This window comes from Calliopsis andreniformis, chromosome 7 (assembly GCF_051401765.1).
Source record: "Calliopsis andreniformis isolate RMS-2024a chromosome 7, iyCalAndr_principal, whole genome shotgun sequence".
Lineage (NCBI taxonomy): Eukaryota > Metazoa > Arthropoda > Insecta > Hymenoptera > Andrenidae > Calliopsis > Calliopsis andreniformis.
Window position 1 is genome coordinate 2,574,354 of NC_135068.1, and position 21,758 is coordinate 2,596,111.

At 34.6% G+C, this 21,758-nt stretch overlaps 1 protein-coding gene across 1 annotated transcript in view; it reads left to right on the forward strand.

Moving 5' to 3' along the window:
- The first annotated feature begins 8,435 nt into the window (after positions 1-8,435).
- Positions 8,436-21,758, forward strand: part of LOC143181679 (homeobox protein rough) — an 89,850-nt gene continuing 76,527 nt past the window's right edge. The window contains exons 1-2 of the mRNA XM_076382213.1: positions 8,436-8,657; positions 10,887-11,151. Of these exons, the coding sequence (XP_076238328.1) occupies positions 8,436-8,657; positions 10,887-11,151 (487 nt within the window). The remainder of the gene's footprint in view (positions 8,658-10,886; positions 11,152-21,758) is intronic.

Genomic DNA, 21,758 nt, shown 5'->3' on the forward strand with positions numbered 1-21,758 from the left:
AAAAAATATGCTAAATATGCAAAATATATGTAACATGCAAAATATATGCAACATGCAGAATTTGTAAAAAAAGAAGTTTTTTTAGAATTCCAAAATAATGACACGAATTTGTATCTCGGTCTCATTTCTTTATCTACTTTTTATAGAAATATGCACTTACATAAACATCCACAGTGTAATAATTACATATTGTAACGTAAATTACAACAAATAATAAATGAAAATATGTATATAACTACATATTGTATATCATCTCAACACTTGGGATACGGATTATAGATTTATTATACGTATGTACATACTGTAGATAAATAAAAGATGGGTACATTTATATAGACATATATCTACAATTTGCACAATTTGGTTGATTATGCTAATTAACAAATATATAAATACAAAAATATTTTTTGTAAGTATTATTATCATGTGTCAGAGATATGTCAAACTTGAAGAAAAAAATAATGGAAGTCGACACGATCGCTCAATCTAAAGAATATTTTTTGTATTTATAGAGGTTGTTCATAAAGAAATAAAAATATTACCCTTGATTTCCGTATAACATTTGGGGCAAGACGGGGATATTTCTACATGGATATTAATTTTCAGGTAAAATGGTACGAACTTATAAAAGAAAGACAGATTGCTGTTGTAGAAAGGAAAATGAACTATCCTAAGGCAGCTACTGCTTTTGAAGTTCCCTAAACTACGTTCGAAAACAAAATGGCTTTTGAAAAATCGTCACCAGCTACTTAAAACTAATTAAGATCAAGTGTAATCTTTATTTGAAGAACTGGTCTCATAATAATGCTCTATAACAATATTTTTTAAGTCTCCATCTTGCTCTCCCCCCTTTCCTCTACGACAAATTGCATTCGCAATGTAAAATATTGTACAATTACTTTTTATTTTGCATACGTGTTACATATATAAGGGTAAGTCAATAATTAGCCGCAGTATAGCTCTAACTTTTACTTCAAGACAAATAAAACATAGGCATTAATATCAATTTTCTGGAACAAATTAAGAAGTAAAGAAAACGGTGCATGTATGGCTTACTACTCTGCCAAAAATGTTATTTTCTGGAGGGGTAAACAAATTTTTCAACGATGACTCAAGTGAGTTGAAACACAAAGAGACTATGCTAAACAATGATGTTTATATCAATTTCCTATTTGTATGGAAATAAAATTTATAGATACGTTCCCGATTATTATTGACTCTCCCTCGTATTTTATATAGCTTTTGAATATATTTTGCATACTTTGGCATATTAAATTTACATAAACATCCGCAGTCAATTACTTATTATATTATTAGAAACATATACTGAGCATCAATGAAAGATATACAGTAGCGGATAAATGTATTCGGGCCAACACTTTTTACTGTGCTATTTGAATTAGTTATACTATTAACGATTCATTAACCAGTTAATGTATACCTAATAGAAAATGGAAGAGTATACCTAATACATAAGTCATTCTAATAGAATTAATAAATTCTAATAAAAAATATATTTTCTTAAAGACAAATAAAATTATGAATGACAAAGTGTTCGGTCTATATTAATATTTCATTAAATTATACAGAACTAAACATTAGCATAATTTTAAAACATAAACAAAGTAAAACAACTAATATTTAAGAAGTAGCATATCTTCTAGCTTTCATCATTCTGAGAATAGATTCTAAATGTTCTTGAATTTCATCTGGTCGAATACTCTGTCACTTGTGACACATTATTTCAAATAATTTATTAAGTACCATTTTAAATGATTCCAGAGATACTCAGTTGAATTTAAATCCGCACTTCGGGATGGCTGCTCCATTACAGAAAATTGTTTCTGTTAACTAACCAATTCTTTTACTAGACGTGACAGACGACAAATATTTCTAACCAGTCTAATTGTGGTTTTCTTGCGTCGACTACTCGTTGATATGTTTGCTAAATGATTTTGTTGAGTATATCATCCGTTCCGAAATGTTTAAACGATGAGAAACTTCGGAATTCAATTCACCATTCTTTAAGTCATCTATAATTTTCTCTTTTAAAGTTATTGGTGAACCTTTGTCTCGAACCACCCTAGAATAGATTAAGTTCAGATAGGATAATGTAACCTTTTCATAAAACTGAAGCTTCAAATTATACTTCATGCTTGTAAATGAAACGTCTGAATACATTTGTCTCATTAAATATAAACAGAACTTACTTTATGTATTACAAAATGTAAGAATTTGTATGTAACCTTTATGTAAGCTAACGTGGAACTAATAGTATACAATTCGCATGACGAAATTTTCTTAATATCACTGTGACAATAAACAAACATGAAAAACGTCTTTGTCTAACTTCATTTGTCCAGTACTGTAAAGTAAAATAAAAATGTTTAATACTTTGCGATTCACCGACGCGACGTGGCTATGACGTCGCGCTTATTTTGATGTTTCGGTTCACTGTTGCAACTAGGTATATGCCATAATATTAGATGATAACATTGACTTTATCATAAATGAATGTATATTTGAGTCGCGAAATGACTCAGCGTAAACCATGGACTGAAAAGTGTTAATGTTTGCGTCCTTTGTTTAAGCTATTAAGACATCAATTATTATTTTTTTGTAGTAACGAATTACCTTACTTTGTATCCAACCAGTACCGGATTAAGACCTTTTAAAACTCCCTTATACACGATGTTCACTTTAACGTAATACACGATTTCTCAAGCACTACCGATAGTTCGACAAAAAGACGTTTTATTCTGACGAAAGTCAGTCAATATTCAATCAGCTACAGATTGTAATAAATAGAGTAACCAAAAAAAATATTTGTTCGACAAAAAGTCAAATTTGATTTTTTTATATAACATAATGTATTTTTTATTTCATAGCACTGTAACTGATAGTAAAAGAAGTTCAACAATGAATAGTGTCAAAAACGTGAACTGTAAAATAAAATTTTAGTTTACGAAATGAAACTAAACTTACAGTGAGGTGAGGTGAGTGAGCACATGCATGCTCACAACTATTTAACAGTGTAATGTAAAAGCGTTATGTAAAAGATTTTAGAATTTAGAAAATCTTTGTGGTACCCGCGTTACCCCTGATGCCTTAAGTCCGTGTTTATTTTCTTACTGGTTAATCCAGCACTGTACTTGTGTATAAATCATTTACAAATAAGAATTGAGCAGTTTTACATTTTATCCTACCAGATGAACAAAACGGGGTGATTTGACTTTTTTTAAAGATGTTGCATACCCATCGATTGTCATGTTATCTTTTGCAAATGCCAGCGTATAGTTGTTTATAATATTTTGCACATTCTAGATGTCTCTATCTCCTGTAAATGTTAGTCATCATTATATGTCATTTGCTTATGCTTAGTTACTAACTAAGAACCTTATCCTTTTTTCCCTTCTCTAGACTTTTAAAATGTACACAGTTAGACACTGAGAAGTCTTGTCTGACAGATTTCTGGATGATGCGACACTGTAACGCCTACTTCCTTCAATAAACCTCCACTCAATTTTAAAAAAATGTTGAATTATTCTAAATCTTGGAATCAAATAGAGAAACACAATTTTACGGAAAACGGTCAACGATTATTAGTAGATTGCGATTTTGTATACATTTATGGAAATTTAGAATGTATAAAAAGTTACAGAATACGTGTAATAGTAAATATTTACAAATATGAAAAATAGAGTGCAAGCTTTTATTTAAGTCCTAATTCTTTAAATATGAAATTGTATAAAAATTCGCAGTGTAATATTAGAAATGAAAATAGTTATACATTATGCTAGACATTTCACTGTATATGATTAAACGAAATAATTAAGTCTAATCCGTGTACATATGTAGCACAGAGCAAGTAGTTAAAATTTAACAATAAGGATCCTATTTTCTCCAACCTTCCCCTACACATTCTCGTTCAGGGAACAAAGGAAAATTCCAATACGTAATTTGGAAATAGAACATTTTCATACTCATCTCTGTATCTTTAAAAACATAAGATTTGGAGTTTGGACAATTGGACCAAAAAGATTTGGCAAAACCTTAAGAAATGGAACGAACTACTTAGTATTGAAAGGCAATGATGAATGAAAAGTATCCCTGCCACGTTCCTTGTGGTTGACTGAACTACGAGAAATTCCGACCTCGTCTGTATTGCAAGGATAATCTCAATTCTTTCGTGTTTGCGTGAAAATTACCTATCGCGATTAACTCCCGACAGGGCGGTATAATGGTAGTCGAGCCAAGAACCAATCACGAACGAGACAGAAATCAATGTAATTAGAGAAGGACCAACGGGAATTCGTCGAGGGTGACGCATGCGCGTGTCCAACTCTACGTCAAGCTCTCTCTAATTCCCTTTGTGCGATTTCTATTGTCAATATTACGATTATTCGTCTGGTAACGGATACAATTGTCGCTACTATTGCAAGCTGCGGTCAATAAACATGTATGGCTTTAATTTCAAGTATCAACTTATTTTTAGTCAGTTTGCAACTTTAACGTCTTTTATTAGGCATAACAAGAGTTACTTATAACTAGAGGTTACCATAAAACGTAGGCTGAATGTTACAAAATATTTTCGATTTTCTTAAATTATCTTCATTTACAATGTCCAATTATTATGAACACGTTTGCAGCCGTGAATTTGTTAACTTCCAATGCTAGTTACCGCATACTTTTGTCGTTAATACTGATAACAAGTATGAAATTTTTTTTAAATGTCGGGCTTGTAAGAAATTGCTCTTTGATGATAATTCATTTTCAGCGATAATCAAGAAAAGCTTATGAAATGACGTGAATATACTTCATCGGCTGAGAATGTGTTAATAATAGAGCTCATATTTTTCAATAGACTTTCGAAGTTATTCCTTGATATTGATTTCTATTTGGTTTATTTTGAAGAGTTCCAAAATAATAGCACTTTATTGCAATATGATTCGTAGTCTAGCAAATTGAGTAAAATATGCAACAAGTTCTATGAAGTTTCGCATCATATTTTACTTCATTTTTACTCTTGTCGTTATGATTATATGTTATGAAAATATGCAATATCAATACTTTTCATTGGTTCATGCTTTATAGACATTCCACATAATATTTTCGCAAAATTATATAACATAATTTGCAATAGTTCATAGAGATATTGTATTTTTCCCTGAATTAACAAAATTAATCTATTTTTCAGTGGAAATATATTTTACAATAAACAAAGGAATAATGTTTGAGAATGAAGTAGAGTAAAATAATGCACCTAAGTGACGTGGTTCTAAATATATTTTGTTTGTTAAAAACGTTAATAAAATTTTTCTGAAATCTCGAATACTTAACAGACGTACCACGTTCATTCTAATAAGAATAATTGCTGTGGGTACTTAAAATTTGCATTTAAAAGTAAGTTGTAACCCAGAGTTTAAGTTCACACTCTGTAAATTAAGAAGAAAACCCCAACATAAAGAGAGGAAATAACAATAAAAAGAAAATAAATAGCACACAATAAGGATCCGGAAATCCCCTTCGGGGTGGAACAGTTTCGATTGATGCATGAGAAGACTTCCAGTGTAGATTGTTCAATGTGCGGTTGGCCGTAAATACGCAAGATATTGCGAGATTATAGTCTTGAAGAAGTTTGATATAAAAGGCTAAAATTTCTTTCGTAAAGTAGCTATGTAGAGTTAAATTACAATATTTTAGGAAATCTATAATTTTCGGTGCTGTAAGTATTAAATTGTTAGTTATCTGTAGCTAGTTAGGGATGTTTTAAAACTTAATTACAGCACAGTATTAATTATGATAATGTACCATAAATTGGGGAAAATTGGCAAGTTTTTATAACATTTTGCTACAGGTTTATATCTACATAAAAATTAAAGTGTTCACATTTGTTATAAATATATATAATAATGTTAATGTCAATTAATCGTTACGAGATATCATATAATAACATTCAAATTGAACCGATTTAAGATTACATTGGTATTTAAATTCCTTTTTTCAAATACCTAATCCATTTATTTTTTTCATTTACTTACATCTTAGTTTTCAAAATTTAATTGTTCTCTTGACAAATTTGATATGCATATTTAATTTCTTTGGTTCCACAATTGTAAGTGCTGCAATTTTAATAAATACACTGAAATTCAAATCTTTGAATCATTAAAGCTTCAAATTTTTAAATCTTTGAAGTTTCAAATATATCAACTTTCAAATTCTTCGGTAATCAAATGTTTAAATATTCAAATCTACAAACTTTTTCCAAAACTTCAAAAATACAGTCTTAAAACGTAAATAGTATTAAACACAAGACATATCGCTAAGACATATATAGTTTTAAAAAATGTATGAACTCATAATTGCCAATGTTTCTCCGTAGTACCAATATTCCTCAGTTTATGGTACAATGATGGAAGGTCTACTAAAGTACTTACTGAAGTCTAGTCATAATCATACAAAATATGTGCATTAAAATAAAAAAAATAAAACAAATAAAACATAAAATTAAAAATAAAAATAACATTTACTAAAATTGTAAATGTTAATATAAATAATGTTAATACATAATTGTACAGTTAATCGTAAAAGAGTGTGTATGTATATTTTGTAAATTTTTGATATATTGTAGAATATAAAAACACCGGAAATATTATATGCAGATACTATATCATTTAACAATTAAAATTATAAAATATTTTGGTATAATATGCAAGTTACTTGTAATAAAATATTAATGAACATAAACTAGGATATGAAATATAACGTGATTGTATGTTTGAAAAAATTACATGATTGCAAGTATTAAATTTCTATGAAATCAGAAACGATTTTAAAATTATACAAGTTACTACTCTAAAATATGTAATACTTTATAAATATGAGCTTGCAATACTGAATTGTGGCATATTCGTATTAATTATTTAAGGAAACAAATTTGTTATCAAACATTATACATGAATTGTATTTAAACATTTTCTGTAAAAATATATTTTATAGTATGTAGTTACGACGAAAAAGGACACTTAAACATTTTGAATTTTAATTGAAAATACGAGCCAAGCTATCAATAATATCAAAATGTCACGTCGAGAAGTCATATATGGATGGTGATGAGTTTAAATATTCATAAATATCTTTGTAGTATTTTTACATTAAAAATAGGCAGCAAAAATACATAAAGATTTTTACATTAATCGAAATAATTATTATGTATTTTGTGATGAGTCTTTCCATTTACGTATAAATGTGAAATGAAAATAATTTTATGAACATTTTGACAATATTAAATAAAAACAGCATGATGGTTTATAAAAATAATTGCAGAAATGAAACCACATATTGAATTTGTTCTTGAATTATATTACTTTAATCCACTTATGACCTGTAGAAGATAAATAATTGTACACATTTATTACGTTATACTTTATATAGTAATGAAATTTTTATTCCTAGAACGTATTTGCTAAATAGTCTTGTGTATTCATAATTCAGCTTCTTAAATACATCATCTACTATTTTTATTAAATCGAAGCTTAAATGAAAGCGAATCGAAAACACATCGATACCATTAGTAACAATCATGCCTAAATACATTTGTCTCGATTTTACGGCGCAATTATAAATAATAAAAGCCGTCAGAAAAATTTGTCTTCCAGTGGCCAGAAACGTCTGCAGGTGCCCTTTCACAGAGGGGCGTTACATTGATAACAACAGAATTATCTCAAACTGAAGGGTTGGGGGTGGTGTTTCATATCATAGTGGGGAACACCCATGGGGTAGGGAGCACGGCCACAGAACATCCCTTCTCTCAATTTTCATACTAACCATGAGGAGAGAGCGGACGTTCCAAGCAAACCAACTCAGATGCGCGTGCTACCTCCTATCGAGTCATTTCGTTCTCCATCTTAAAGTTACTTCAAGTTTGAAAGTGGTCCGACACAATTTAACTCGTATCGTGTACGTTACTTATTCATACATCTATGTATGTGCACATATACACACATGTACACTGAGGACACATATACACCTGTTTCGTAAACGTTGAATCATTTCAGAAGCTCTAACGTCAAATTCCTTCGGATTTTAAAATTGCGTGCAATAAAATACTCCGACACTCGATTCATTAAATATTGATTTATTGTGCGTAGAACATTCGGAGTGATATAAGCTACGTTGGGAATGTTTTGCTATTTCAAGATCATGTTTGCACCAGCTTTGTTTTCTCCACGATAAATCACCTTCAGGCAATGACGAGTTCAACATTTGTAAGCCCCAGAACGCAGAAGAATAAAATCGAGAGTTTGGCATGGAAAACACAGACGCGTTGCTTGTTTGAGTCGTTAAACGTTCGACGGGGGATTTTCCAAGTTTTTTGCAGCATTGTAGTAGACTTGAAAAACCACGAAACGTTGGTGACACGCGACTGCGATTAAATGTCGACAAAGACAGAAGGACCGTCATCTCCACGACGATTTTTCGCCCGAATCTACGGTCACTTGGAGACAAAAGAGATCGACGGAAACGGTAATGAGGACCGTGAAGGATCTAAATCAAGATCAAACCTTGATCTGTCTTCGGATGGTGTATCTTGTGACAGAAGTACAACGTCAGGTGCAGAGATTTCTGATGATTTTCCAACCAATGAAATTACACAAGTAAGGAATTTTTTTTCATGTAATAATGGTTGCTTATTCCTTATTATCATATAGAGGAAGGTTCGACAAAATGGAGTACTCAGATTTTAATTGCTCCCCCTGAGGCACATACACGAGTTAGACTTAGTTTTTTAATTCAATCATTTACAGTGCTTGTTATTATTCACTACCTAAGCACCACACATAATTTATAGTTTTCAATTTTCTCTCATGCATTTGTACCTTGTATAGAAAATATTTATACTGCTAACAATAAGATAGTAACTTCTACAACATCTATAGCAATGAGTACACTGTTTTATCTAATCGACCTCTAGAGTTTGATTTTTCAATGGTGTTTTTTAAGAATGTATTTTCGCAAGTATACTAATAACTTCTTACAAAATTTTATAAAAGATTAACAGAAAAAATAAGGAAATGTGCTGAAATCGTGCTAATTGCAAGTGTAATGTTTTATGCCATATTTTTTATTTGATACTGATTTATGTGGAAAGTAGGTTAAGTACACCTAATATTACTTAGCACATAGTATCGCTCACACATACTATTTAAAAAAAACTGTAGACAGGAATCGGTAATGGACAGAAGTTGCAGTCAAATATATGTACATATACGCATAAAGAATCATTCTGTTGACAAGTTTGCCCTGACGGCGTATAAAACTAAGAGATATATTGTAATTTTGACAGCATAACAGTGTGCGTGAATCTATTTCGTTGTGATAAATTTAGATGTAACAATGTCTCTTTCTATTAAGACTAATTTGATATAAATATATTACTTAGTGTTTGCTCGAAAAAGATTTGTAATTTGGTAGGTGATGTTAGGTGCGCTTAATGTCGAATATTGCTTAATATAAATATTACATCCTAAAGGGTGATGTTACATCATCTTGTGCCAAAAGTGATAACGTGTTCTGAGATTTTCTTAGTACGGTTCAAAATACATTTCAGTACTTCATTTTTTCACTTAAACTTCTTTTAAACATAGCACATTTGCAAGTAACCGTACGGCCAACTCAACAGATTCTGGCTGCATCGACATTCTCTCTCCCTTCCTCTGTCTCTCTCTTTCTCTGTCTATTCTCTCTCTCTCTCTCTCTCTCTCTCTCTCTCTCTCTCTCTCTCTCTCTCTCTCTCTCTCTCTCTTTCATTCAATGGCTCCCGTGTAAGAAAGAGATAGAGAGTATCGATGGGACCAGATTCGTCTGAGCGGTGTACGGTGATTCCTCTGAGGTGTATAAGCGGTTAAAAAAGGAGTTATGAACTGTCAATCAACTATTTATTAGTACTAAAACGAAGAGTCTATCAGTAAGAAACTTATTATAGTGAATCAAAAAGTTATCTGAAGTCATTTTGAGGATTTCTATGAAAGAAGATAATGCAGTATGAAGACAAGAAAAGAAACGTTTATAGTATTTTACAATATGAAAAATGCTATACCGATTTGAATTTTCACTAGGTTATTCATAATACGTACAGTTTTATAATTTATTTTACATAAATACAGAATACGTATTATAATACTTTTCTGTGTATAAAATTCAAGACAATCTTTAAAAATTATACTTCGTATAATTAAAACTATATACGTTATATCAAAGTTCATAAGAGTGAAAATTACTAATCTTTAAGTGTTCGTTTTAATACCTCATTGGTAAGAGTGATAATGAAATATCATAAATATTGAATTTTTTTAAATTATATGTAGGTTAATCTTCAACTTGAAAGTATCTTGATGTTTTTGATATGATTAATTCTTTTTTAATCTTTTTGGATTTCTTTAGTGTAAACTTTCAGAAATCGCCATACCTCATGAAAATATGTTACATATATGTAGACGCATATTGTATATTATAATACCCATCCTTTTGTGAAAAACGTTTGTACATTGTAATTCAATTGTTAAACATCTAAAAAACAAGTTTTGCCATTATTGCGAAGTATGGGTTAAAAGATAGTTCAATAATATTGACATACCTACTTTGTTAATATTGTATAATCCTGTTCTTACATTTAAAGAAAAAATGGAATTATAAAATATTAAGTGGGTCATAAGTTCTTGTCCAGTTTGAACGCGAAATTTTGTTTTGCATTATAAAAACTTAACAGTAAGTTACTAAAGCAACAAGCTAATAATTCATAATTTTATGACTCGCTTTAGTATCATCACCTCAGAAGATATTACAAAATAATAATATACAATTTAATATAATAATTCCTTTCATAGGTAGCCAGTATAAGAAAAGTATTGTCAGAACCTGTAGAAAAACAGAATATCGACGGGATGAACGCGTTAACGGATGATAAAAAGCAAGAAAATACGACTTTGACCAGTTTAAGGTTGCCATTCCTTTATGGACTTTTACCAAGAGTGCCCACTCATCCTTTACACTTAACGCAGGTCACATATCCGCCTGCATTTCCGCCACATTTTCATAATCTACCATACCATTCGACACCGGAACATTATTTACAAGGTTTCTCTGCATTCTGTGAGTATTCTCTCTCTTTTACCGCCTGCTGCATGTATGTAGATACAAAAATCGGCGCAATAATTAATATGATTTAGTGTAAATAAATCAGAAATCGAAATTATTCAAATTAAAATAGATATCTATTTGTATACGTATTCTATTTGTATCATATGTTGTATGACAATTATTCTTACTAATGATAAAACTAACCTCCAGAATCATTGTGAATCTTTCTATTTACGTACATTTTAAACAGATGGTATTTATTTCACTTTTATTAAAAACTAACTGGAATCTAATAACTGAAATATTCATTTAAACTACAATCTTTAATAAAACTAGTTCAGTAAAATATAAAATAAAAAGAATGAGAATAGTTGTTCGATTTTGCAACAGTTCGTAGGACTGCTTGAGCGCGGTGCCGATGGTCGACCAGAATCGTAGAAGTTAGACGTAGAAAGATCGCAGAATCAGTACTGTGAAGAACAAATAGTTGTCCAGAGTATGAAGCAAAAGACTCAGAATTATTAGAGACACAATAATTTTATTCGTGCGTGGGTAGAGTATGTCTCGGTTAGCACGACTCGGGCAGAGATTGGCATGGAAACGTTAGTTCGCGAAAATTCACGATGCTGTGAAATCGGTAACGCATACATAGAACATTCGAGAGAAACATGCTCAGAATATTCGAGCAATATATGAATAAAGTAAATAGGTATATAACTCTTTACAAGAAACTAATTCATTTTACTTGTCGATTAATGAACAGAATATAATAAAAAAGTGTTTCCAGTTTTTTGCGTTGTTACTCAATTGCATTTACAAACCACTGTAAGTTGTAAGAATTTAATTATGTAGGAACTAAATATTCAATCGAAAATTCCCTACTTGCAACTGAAGAGAATAGTATTAGGAATCACCACTCATTTGAAGTAAATCGGATGAAATTTAACTGAATTTGAAAAACATGGTTTTCAGAAAAAGTATAATAATTGAGAAAATTAATTCTTATGTTGTTCCTTTTTCAACTTTCCACATAAATCGTATACATTATTGTATTTGAGGCATCCGTCATGAAACCAACGATCGCAGTTTACGCATTTAAAATTAGTCTTTTAAAATAGTTTTTCCAGGGTCTCACGCACTCGTGTTCCAAATCGTCTTTCAAATACCACTTACATTGTAACTGGTTTAAAGAATTTTCAGGCTTCCATAAAGTTGTAAGTGTAAGTTCCAAGTTAAATATTAAATACGTCACTTGTGAATACGAAATTTACAACAGGCTAATTGGTTTCCTTTTTTTTTACATGAGATGCAGATCCCTCTTTTGCATCTGTCTTAAACTATCCACACTTTCCGATCTCTCTCGGTGATCGAACTGTCCCGGACTTATTTTACTTTAATATTTTAAGGAATTAGTTTCGAAACCTTAAACGTGAAATAATCATCAAATATCAGAAGTGTATGAACTATACGCAGAAGATTAAACGAATTTCATTTAATGGGTTGTATATCTCGAAAAAGACTCTTATTTTTTATAAGTTTGCCAAGGAGCATCGTCCTTGGAATTTCAAAGAATAGGCCAAAATGTTTTTATAGGTGAATCTAAATTCAGCAGGATGGGTTGTGATGGAAAGACTTACGTTCGATAGCGAATTAAAGAAAAATTTCTGTAAAATGTACAAAACCAGTAGTTTCAGGTTCAGCAGAGTCGATAAACATTTGGGGAGCTATGGTATTGGAAGGTGTTGGTTCTATTCATAAAATTAATGGAGTCCATATCACAGAACTGATATGGACCAATATCAGTGCACAGAGATTGAAGCTAATTGAAGTGCTATTACCCTTTGCTTAACAGTCAAATGATTGGAGTCTATAAGATAAGTTGATAACAACCCCAAACACACGGCACATAGTGTGAAGCAATTTTTAAGTAAATGACGTGCACCACTTTTACCATGGTTTTCTTAACCCCTTGACGTATACAGTAATGTTGCAGACGAGAGCCGCTCTCGGGTCTGGTTGCGACTCTCGTCCGCGACTGGTAGTCGATTCGGCTTCCTTTGCTCTCGGTCGCCGAGATAATTGGTACACGACCGGAGAAGCAAAAAAAAGGGTCTCGCTCGAGCTCGATGCCCGAAATCAATGACGTCAGAAAAGACAAGGATAGCATTAGGGATTTAATAGGAAAAATTGAAGTTCCTTATTTGCAAACAGATTTTCACGTAAGTAACACCAATCGATTCCTTGTGCTCTCTCGATAAAAATGATATCAAATACGACATGATTCCTATTATTTATAATAAAGATATTTAAATAATAAACGTTGGAACCCTGCGACGGTTACGGAGAATCGTCAAAGTTACTTTTCTATCAGTTCTTTACGAGCTAAAAATGACATAAACAGAATTTATGTATATTATATTTAATCGATGTCGGAAAAAAGATATTAAAAATAAAAAAATAAAAATTTCTAAACATTTAAAACGGAACTTATATACATACTTTTTGTATTACGCTTTCATTTTCTTAATAATTTCAGTGATTAAATAATTAAACACAAAAATATGAGGGAATACATAATAGGGAGTTAGCCCTACGACGAGAGCCGCGTTCGTCGAATCGACTACCACTCGCGAGCGAGAGTCGCGCTCGGGTCTAGTCGTGCCTTAGAATCGACTACCATTCACGGACGAGAGCAGCGCTCGGAAATGGTCGTGCTTAAAATCGACTACCACTCGCGGACGAGAGTCGCGCCGGGTCTGTTTACGAGCATGACCTTTCGTTCTACAAACCAAGTTTTATGTATCTTTGTTAAAAATAATCGGAATCATGTCGTGTTTGACATCATTTTAATCGGGAGAGCACAAGGAATCGATTAGTGTTACTTGCGTGAAAATCCGTTTGCGAATAAGGAACTTCAATTTTTCCTATTTAAATCCCTAATGCTATCGTTGTTTTTTATGACGGCCTTTTTCTCGGGCGTCGAGCTCGAACGCGATGGTTCCAAGAATTGATTTCTCGGCGGCACGTATCAAACGAGGTAGTGGGGATAAACCACAGCTCTCGTCCGTGTAGACGAAACGGCTCTCGTCCGCAACATTACTGTATATCTCTAAACTAGGTTACCAGAATCTCATGAAATTTGGTATGCTGATTCCTGTATATTGAGCATTGATGTTAAAGCTGCAAAAGATTTTGTTATGGCGATTGAGGGAGGAGGGGATTTATTTGAACATTTATGTTTGTCACAAATTTCTATGAATAAATAATTTTAATGTAATGGACTTTTCTTTTTGCAATATGTAACACTGTAGAAAATATTATACAGGGTTTAACAAAATTGTCATAGTTCCTTGAAAGGGATGATTTAGGGGGTGATTTGAAACAACTTTTTCCTTAGCGAAAATGTTAGATGAGGTTTCGTTAACGAGTTATTAACGAAAAACATCAGCCAATGAGAGCGCGAGTTTGCATTCGAGCGGTCGCGGTAGCGGTATGCGCTATGCGCTACCTGTGCGAATATGTGAAGTGAAACAAGCAATTTACACGAAGAGGAGCAGACATATTAACCCTTTCTATCTTATAGTGAGTGTTTTGAGTTGGCTTATGGATTGTAACGAATAGACATTATCGTTACTCAATGATATTCGTCAGTTTTAACTGAATTTTGGATTCTATAGCCTTGTTGGGTGTTGTAAAATTTTCGATCAACTGTTCAGCAGTAAGTGACCTCTTCCCTATAATACTACTGTCCCTATATACTACTATACTGGCAGTATAATACTACTGTTCGAGCAACCACTGTCCGAGGCCTCCGCGCGAGCTCATTTCTGATGCATTCCACCAGATTTTTAGACGCTTATAACTAACAAACGAAGTCTCAAACGTAAAATGATTATTTTAGATTTTCGTCTTATTTTGGTATCTAGAATCATTCCTTAAATTTATACCGTGCTGTCCAGAAAAATCCTGTATATTAATATGAGAGAAGATCTAGTCTACGAAATTCATTTTTTAACCGCACGCCACACGAATCTTACTCCCTGTCCATAGGTGAACCGCTCTATCTGTAACGATCCTATGTACAGCGAGCTATGTAGGTCGTGAAAGCGCTATAAACCTATTTAGCAGAAATTCTAACAATAAACGCCGTTTGATACAATTAGTAAGTGAGTAACAGTTTATAGCACAAAAGTGTAGACAAACATTTGTCATCATTTCTTATGTAGACTGTGATTGTGAAAGAACATTGTTTACCTTCACTGTTTTAAAGTCACACCAAGATCATCTTATGTTTTTTTAAATTGAATGCTATATTTTTGTTTTGGTATTGTTAAAGTCCGACTTCGTCGTACATAGAGTGTTCATGGATAGACTGGCTTACCCGTGAGCAGGGAGTGGGATTCATGTGGCGCGCGGTTAAGAAATATATTTCATAGACTAGGATTTCTTTTAGACTAACATATCACAAAATTTATTAACTAAATCTATACAGTTAACTCAATACAGTCTTTAGAACAAGAAGAAAAGAACAAACGTCTGTTAAGTATTTTCACTAATTGATATGGTAACTAGTACTGCTTATTTACCAACCGATTGTCTTTCGGGTTACGATGGCTTATGAGATCTGATTCGGCAGATGACAGTGTTGGATTATGATCGATAAGGATCGATAAAGCTGCCTCGGTCGGTAATCAAGAAGCTGACTAAAAGCTGCCTTGAGCTGGAAGATCCAAGGAGCTGGCTAAAGCTGCCTCGATCGGAAGGAACCAAGGAGCTGGCTAAAGCTGCCTCGATCGGAAGGAACCAAGGAACTGGTTAAAGCTGTCTCGGAGAGGTTTTAGGATCAGTATGACTGCGTGTTCTCCGGAACCTCGAATTCCAGAACACTTTGCTGTTGTTGGCGCCGCCGTATTTATCTTCAAAGGTTGTCTCCGTCTTCTGAAACCAGTGATTCTCCTTAGCGGAGATGTGTTGTGTCACGCATGCGTGGGTGAGAACCGTAGCAGGATACTCGCGCCTAATAGACTCTAATGTCTTGACGCATGCGCGTGATAGTGTTCGCGCATACATATCGAGAGACTTGCCTGCTGATAAGGTCGTGGTGTCATTATCCTGTCGTCAGCGTGTGCGGAGAAGCACGTCATAGGATGTTGCTCGGATGATGTCCTGATGTTATGCGCATGCGTGAATGGGAGGGTCTTATTGCTTATGCGCATGCGTGCTGCGCGTTGCCGGCGCGATCGTATGAATTAAGAAATTGAGGTTAGGATATGGTTCTAGGTTAGGGTTACTGTCATCTACGCATATCTGATCTAATACTTACTTTATTCTTAACGTTGTGGTGGAAATTGTCTAATTAATTAGATTGTTGAAATCGTCGCAGATTGTTATAGTGCAGAAAACAAGTTCAGCATACGTTTTTTCAATGACGTTTTAGGCAATCCAAGACTGTAAGGCATTAAAACAAACGAGAATCAACATCTGTATTTGTAAGAATAACTCTTCGTTTTTAAACAATGAAAGTCACTTCTCAAATGCAACATCAATAAAGAAGATGGTGGGTTTATAAGGCTATTGTCGACTATCATGAACTATAAAACTTCATTATTATGTTACGAGCCGGGGCCGACTGTAATTCTTGAGGTCAGCGGGAGTGGTCTGTAATTTTCATGCAGGAATACGAGGTTAGTTTATTAGTAAGGTGCGCAGACGAACCTGACACGAAGTCAAGGAGCTGTTAGAATTATTGACGGCGAGGACGAACCTGATGCGAAATCAGGGAGCCGTAGGACGTTGAAACTTCGTGAACGAACCCGATGCGAAATCGGGGAGTCACTAGGATTGAAATTCGCAGACGAACTCAACGCGGAGTTGAGGAGCTGCTAGGAAGTTGGCAAAAACGCAACCTGATAAGCAACTACGATGGCCCAGAGAGAGCAGAGCGTGCCAGCCACCGACAGCGAGCGTATCACATATGCGAACACGGCTTCGAGGCACTCTCTCTCGCTGTACACATTTTTGTAAATACAGTAATGTTGCGGACTAGAGTCGCTCTCGGGTCTGGTCGCGACTCTCGTCCGCGACTGGTAGTCGATTCGGCTTCCTTTGCTCTCGGTCGCCGAGATAATTGGTACACGACCGGAGAAGCAAAAAAAAGGGTCTCGCTCGAGCTCGAAATCAATGACGTCAGAAAAGACAAGGATAGCATTAGGGATTTAATAGGAAAAATTGAAGTTCCTTATTTGCAAACAGATTTTCACGCAAGTAACACCAATCGATTCCTTGTGCTCTCCCGATAAAAATGATATCAAATACGACATGATTCCTATTATTTATAATAAAGATATTTAAATAATAAAGGTTGGAACCCTGCGACGGTTACAGAGAATCGTCAAAGTTACTTTTCTATCAGTTCTTTACGAGCTAAAAATGACAGTAAATGAAGATTTGGCTAACAGAATTTATGTATATTATATTTAATCGATGTCGGAAAGAAGATATTGAAAATAAAAAAAAATAAAAATTTCTAAACATTTAAAACGGAACTTATATACTTTTTGTGTTACGTTTTCATTTTCTTAATCATTTCAGTCATTAAATAATTAAACACAAAAATATGAGAGAATAATAGGGAGTTAGTGAATTGGAGAACTTTTCGTAGCATTCCAACATGCTACGACGAGAGTCGCGCTCGTCGAATCGACTACCGCTCACGCACGAGAGTCGCGCTCGGGTCTAATCGTGCCTTAGAATCGACTACCATTCACGGACAAGAGCAGCGCTCGGGACTGGTCGTGCTTAAAATCGACTACAGTAATGTTGCGGACGAGAGCCGCTCTCGGGTCTGGTCGCGATTCTCGTCCGCGACTGGTAGTCGATTCGGCTTCCTTTGCTCTCGGTCGCCGAGATAATTGGTACACGACCGGGGAAGCAAAAAAAAGGGTCTCGCTCGAGCTCGATGCCCGAAATCAATGACGTCAGAAAAGACAAGGATAGCATTAGGGATTTAATAGGAAATATTGAAGTTCCTTATTTGCAAACAGATTTTCACGTAAGTAACACCAATCGATTCCTTATGCTCTCCCGATAAAAATGATGTCAAATACGACATGATTCCTATTATTTATAATAAAGATATTTAAATAATAAACATTGGAACCCTGCGACGGTTACGGAGAATCGTCAAAGTTACTTTTCTATCAGTTCTTTACGAGCTAAAAATGACATAAACAGAATTTATGTATATTATATTTAATCGATGTCGGAAAGAAGATATTAAAAATAAAAAAATACAAATTTCTAAACATTTAAAACGGAACTTATATACATACTTTTTGTATTACGCTTTCATTTTCTTAATAATTTCAGTCATTAAATAATTAAACACAAAAATATGAGGGAATAGATAATAGGGAGTTAGCCCTACGACGAGAGCCGCGTTCGTCGAATCGACTACCACTCGCGAGCGAGAGTCGCGCTCGGGTCTAGTCGTGCCTTAGAATCGACTACCATTCACGGACGAGAGCAGCGCTCGGGACTGGTCGTGCTTAAAATCGACTACCACTCACGGACGAGAGTCGCGCCCGGGTCTGTTTACGAGCATGAGCTTTCGTTCTACAAACCAAGTTTTATGTATCTTTGTTAAAAATAATCGGAATCATGTCGTGTTTGACATCATTATAATCGAGAGCACAAGGAATCGATTGGTGTTACTTGCGTGAAAATCCGTTTGCGAATAAGAAACTTCAATTTTTCCTATTTAAATCCCTAATGCTATCGTTGTTTTTTATGACGTTCTTGTTCTCGGGCGTCGAGCTCGAACGCGATGGTTCCAAGAATTGGTTTCTCGGCGGCACGTATCAAACGAGGTAGTGGGGATAAACCACGGTTCTCGTCCGTGTAGACGAAACGGCTCTCGTCCGCAACATTACTGTACCACTCACAGACGAGAGTCGCGCCCGGGTCTGTTTACATAACGTGATGAGCATGATCTTTTGTTCCACAAACCAAGTTTTATGTACCTTTGTTAAAAATAATCGGAATCATGTCGTGTTTGACACCATTTTAATCGGGAGAGCACAAGGAATCGATTGGTGTTACTTGCGTGAAAATCCGTTTGCGAATAAGAAACTTCAATTTTTCCTATTTAAATCCCTAATGCTATCGTTGTTTTTTATGACGTCCTTGTTCTCGGGCGTCGAGCTCGAACGCGATGGTTCCAAGAATTGGTTTCTCGGCGGCACATATCAAACGAGGTAGTGGGGATAAACCACAGATCTCGTTCGTGTAGACGAAACGGCTCTCGTCCGCAACATTACTGTACCCTTCTGCGGGTCCCCCTGGCCGGTGCAACCGTTGAACCACTCACCTATCCACGGGTCGTAAACGGGAGCTACCGTGAGACAATCCTTGAATCTCCGTGATAACCAACCGGTGCATATCGGAAGGCTACGGGCACCGAGTCCCTCGGTCAAGACTCACGGAGGTGCAGCCTCCCGTGTCTGCAGAACCAACTACGTCCCACTCCATATCCCTGAAACAGCCCCAGCTGTAAAGAAATAACGCGGTACCTCAGGAGTCCCCTGACTCCACCTTTCGAGCGAGCGACAGCAGGAGTTCCCGACTCCACCGTCCGAGCGACCAACGCCAGGAGTCACCGACTTCGACCGATTCCGGGAGTTTCCGACTCCAACCAGCAGAGGCAGTAGCCTCTGCCTCGCGTTCCGACGATCCTGGGAGCAGCGGCTCCACCCGAAACCATCTCGCAGGGGCATCGGCCCCTGCCGCGCGTCACGATCTACGTGAAGCGGAACTGTTCGCCACAGAAAACGGAAGGACAGTCAATAAACTTGTTTAACCTCTTACACACCTCGTTCATTCGTAATCGCGAACCCGGCGAACCGACTGAGTCAGGACCTCCTTCCCCGTCCACTGGTGATCACGTCGAACGTGGTCACAATTCAACTAGTAAGTTTAGTAATGTGAAGAAAGATAACGCTCACTGTCCTGACGCCATCAAATTTTTCATAAGAGCCCGTGCGTTAGTTACAGCTGAATGACTACTATCCGCCATGTGCACTCTGCATTTCGCCGCAAAGAAAGAGATAAAAATGTATATTTATAAATATCCAAAATATCCAAAAATAATGTAAAAGTAACTTCTAATAAAATGCTTAACCACTTTTTAAAAACTGAAGTAATAAATGAAAAAATTCGCACCTTTAGTAGTAGGTTTCATTAATCGTTGATCAGCAATCTATATTTTTCTGTTTAGTGTACGTACATGTACCATATGTTCCGATAAGGTTCTTTCTATACTCGTATATGTGTACATACACATCTTTAACAACTTTTCCTCACTAAATTGTTCGTTTGCGGCATATGATTCCTTTCAAACATTCTCTCTACTAAACATTCTGAATACGATTACGTAATAAAAAGAAATTAACATTAATTTTCAATGTTATAAACAATTTTTACCGATGGGTATTTTTGCAAATATCCACCTATCCAGAGATGTAGATTCACCCCTAAAAGCCACAACCATTAATTTTTTTATACCCAGTACATATCGGCCCCATTTGATGGAATGTTATTCCTTGATATGAAGAGTACTCATGTAATGGTAGTATTTTTCTTCATGTTCGTGAGTTCATTGTAGGAAAAAATATGAATTTTTTTCGAGAATAATACTCTTTTTCTACTTCCATTGTGTGGAATTTTTACTACTTTCAAATTATTTTCAGATACTTTTTGCAATACATCTTTCCTGTAATTAATTTCATTTTCAGTTTACCACAGTAGCCAAAACCACTTCAAATCATTACACCACTTCTTTCCACCTGGTGACGGCTCAAAAAGTGTTCTTCTTTTTGTAAATCGTGATAATAGGAACTTAGACCGTTAGGTCAATCTAAATTGAACCTCTTTCCGTCTATAACTATCACCCTCCGCCATTTTTCCCCCATTTGAATGTTTTTTTGCAGAATATGGTCTGTTGATTTCATATTGCACAGTTAACCAAGGTTTTTTCTTTTTTTTTCGTTTCATATGTGTGTATTTCTGTAAAACACGTTTCACGTTTTTCACGTTAGTGTCTAACTCTACACCAACAATTTTAAACAATTTACCTTGAAGTCATCCTACAATTTACAGCTGCTCTTAATATTGTACGTCGTTCCTGGATAGTTGGATTTTGTAAACGCTCAGAACTTTTTTCCCATAGCTTTACAGATCTTCCAATAAATTCGTTATTACTTTTCGATTACTATTTATAATTTTTGCTATTAGTGCTACTGAATATTGTTCTAGTTTGAATTTTAGCATAGTATGAATTTTACATGTACTCAGTCTCTTTCCCCGAGGCATTTATGACAATATTTTACCTTTTTTAAATATATATACAACGTAGGATAATATTACGCACTTTATTAATTATGTTTTAAGTTCGTTGTTCGCAGTTTACTAGTTTCAGTGTAACTGGAAAGCATAAATTCACTACATGTGCTATCGTTTGGTCCGGTGCGCGAACGACAATATCTGCATTATAATTCCTAGAACTTTGTAAAAGTAAAACGTAAAAATATATGCTATCTTTTTGTCCCGGAGTGCATAAGTTT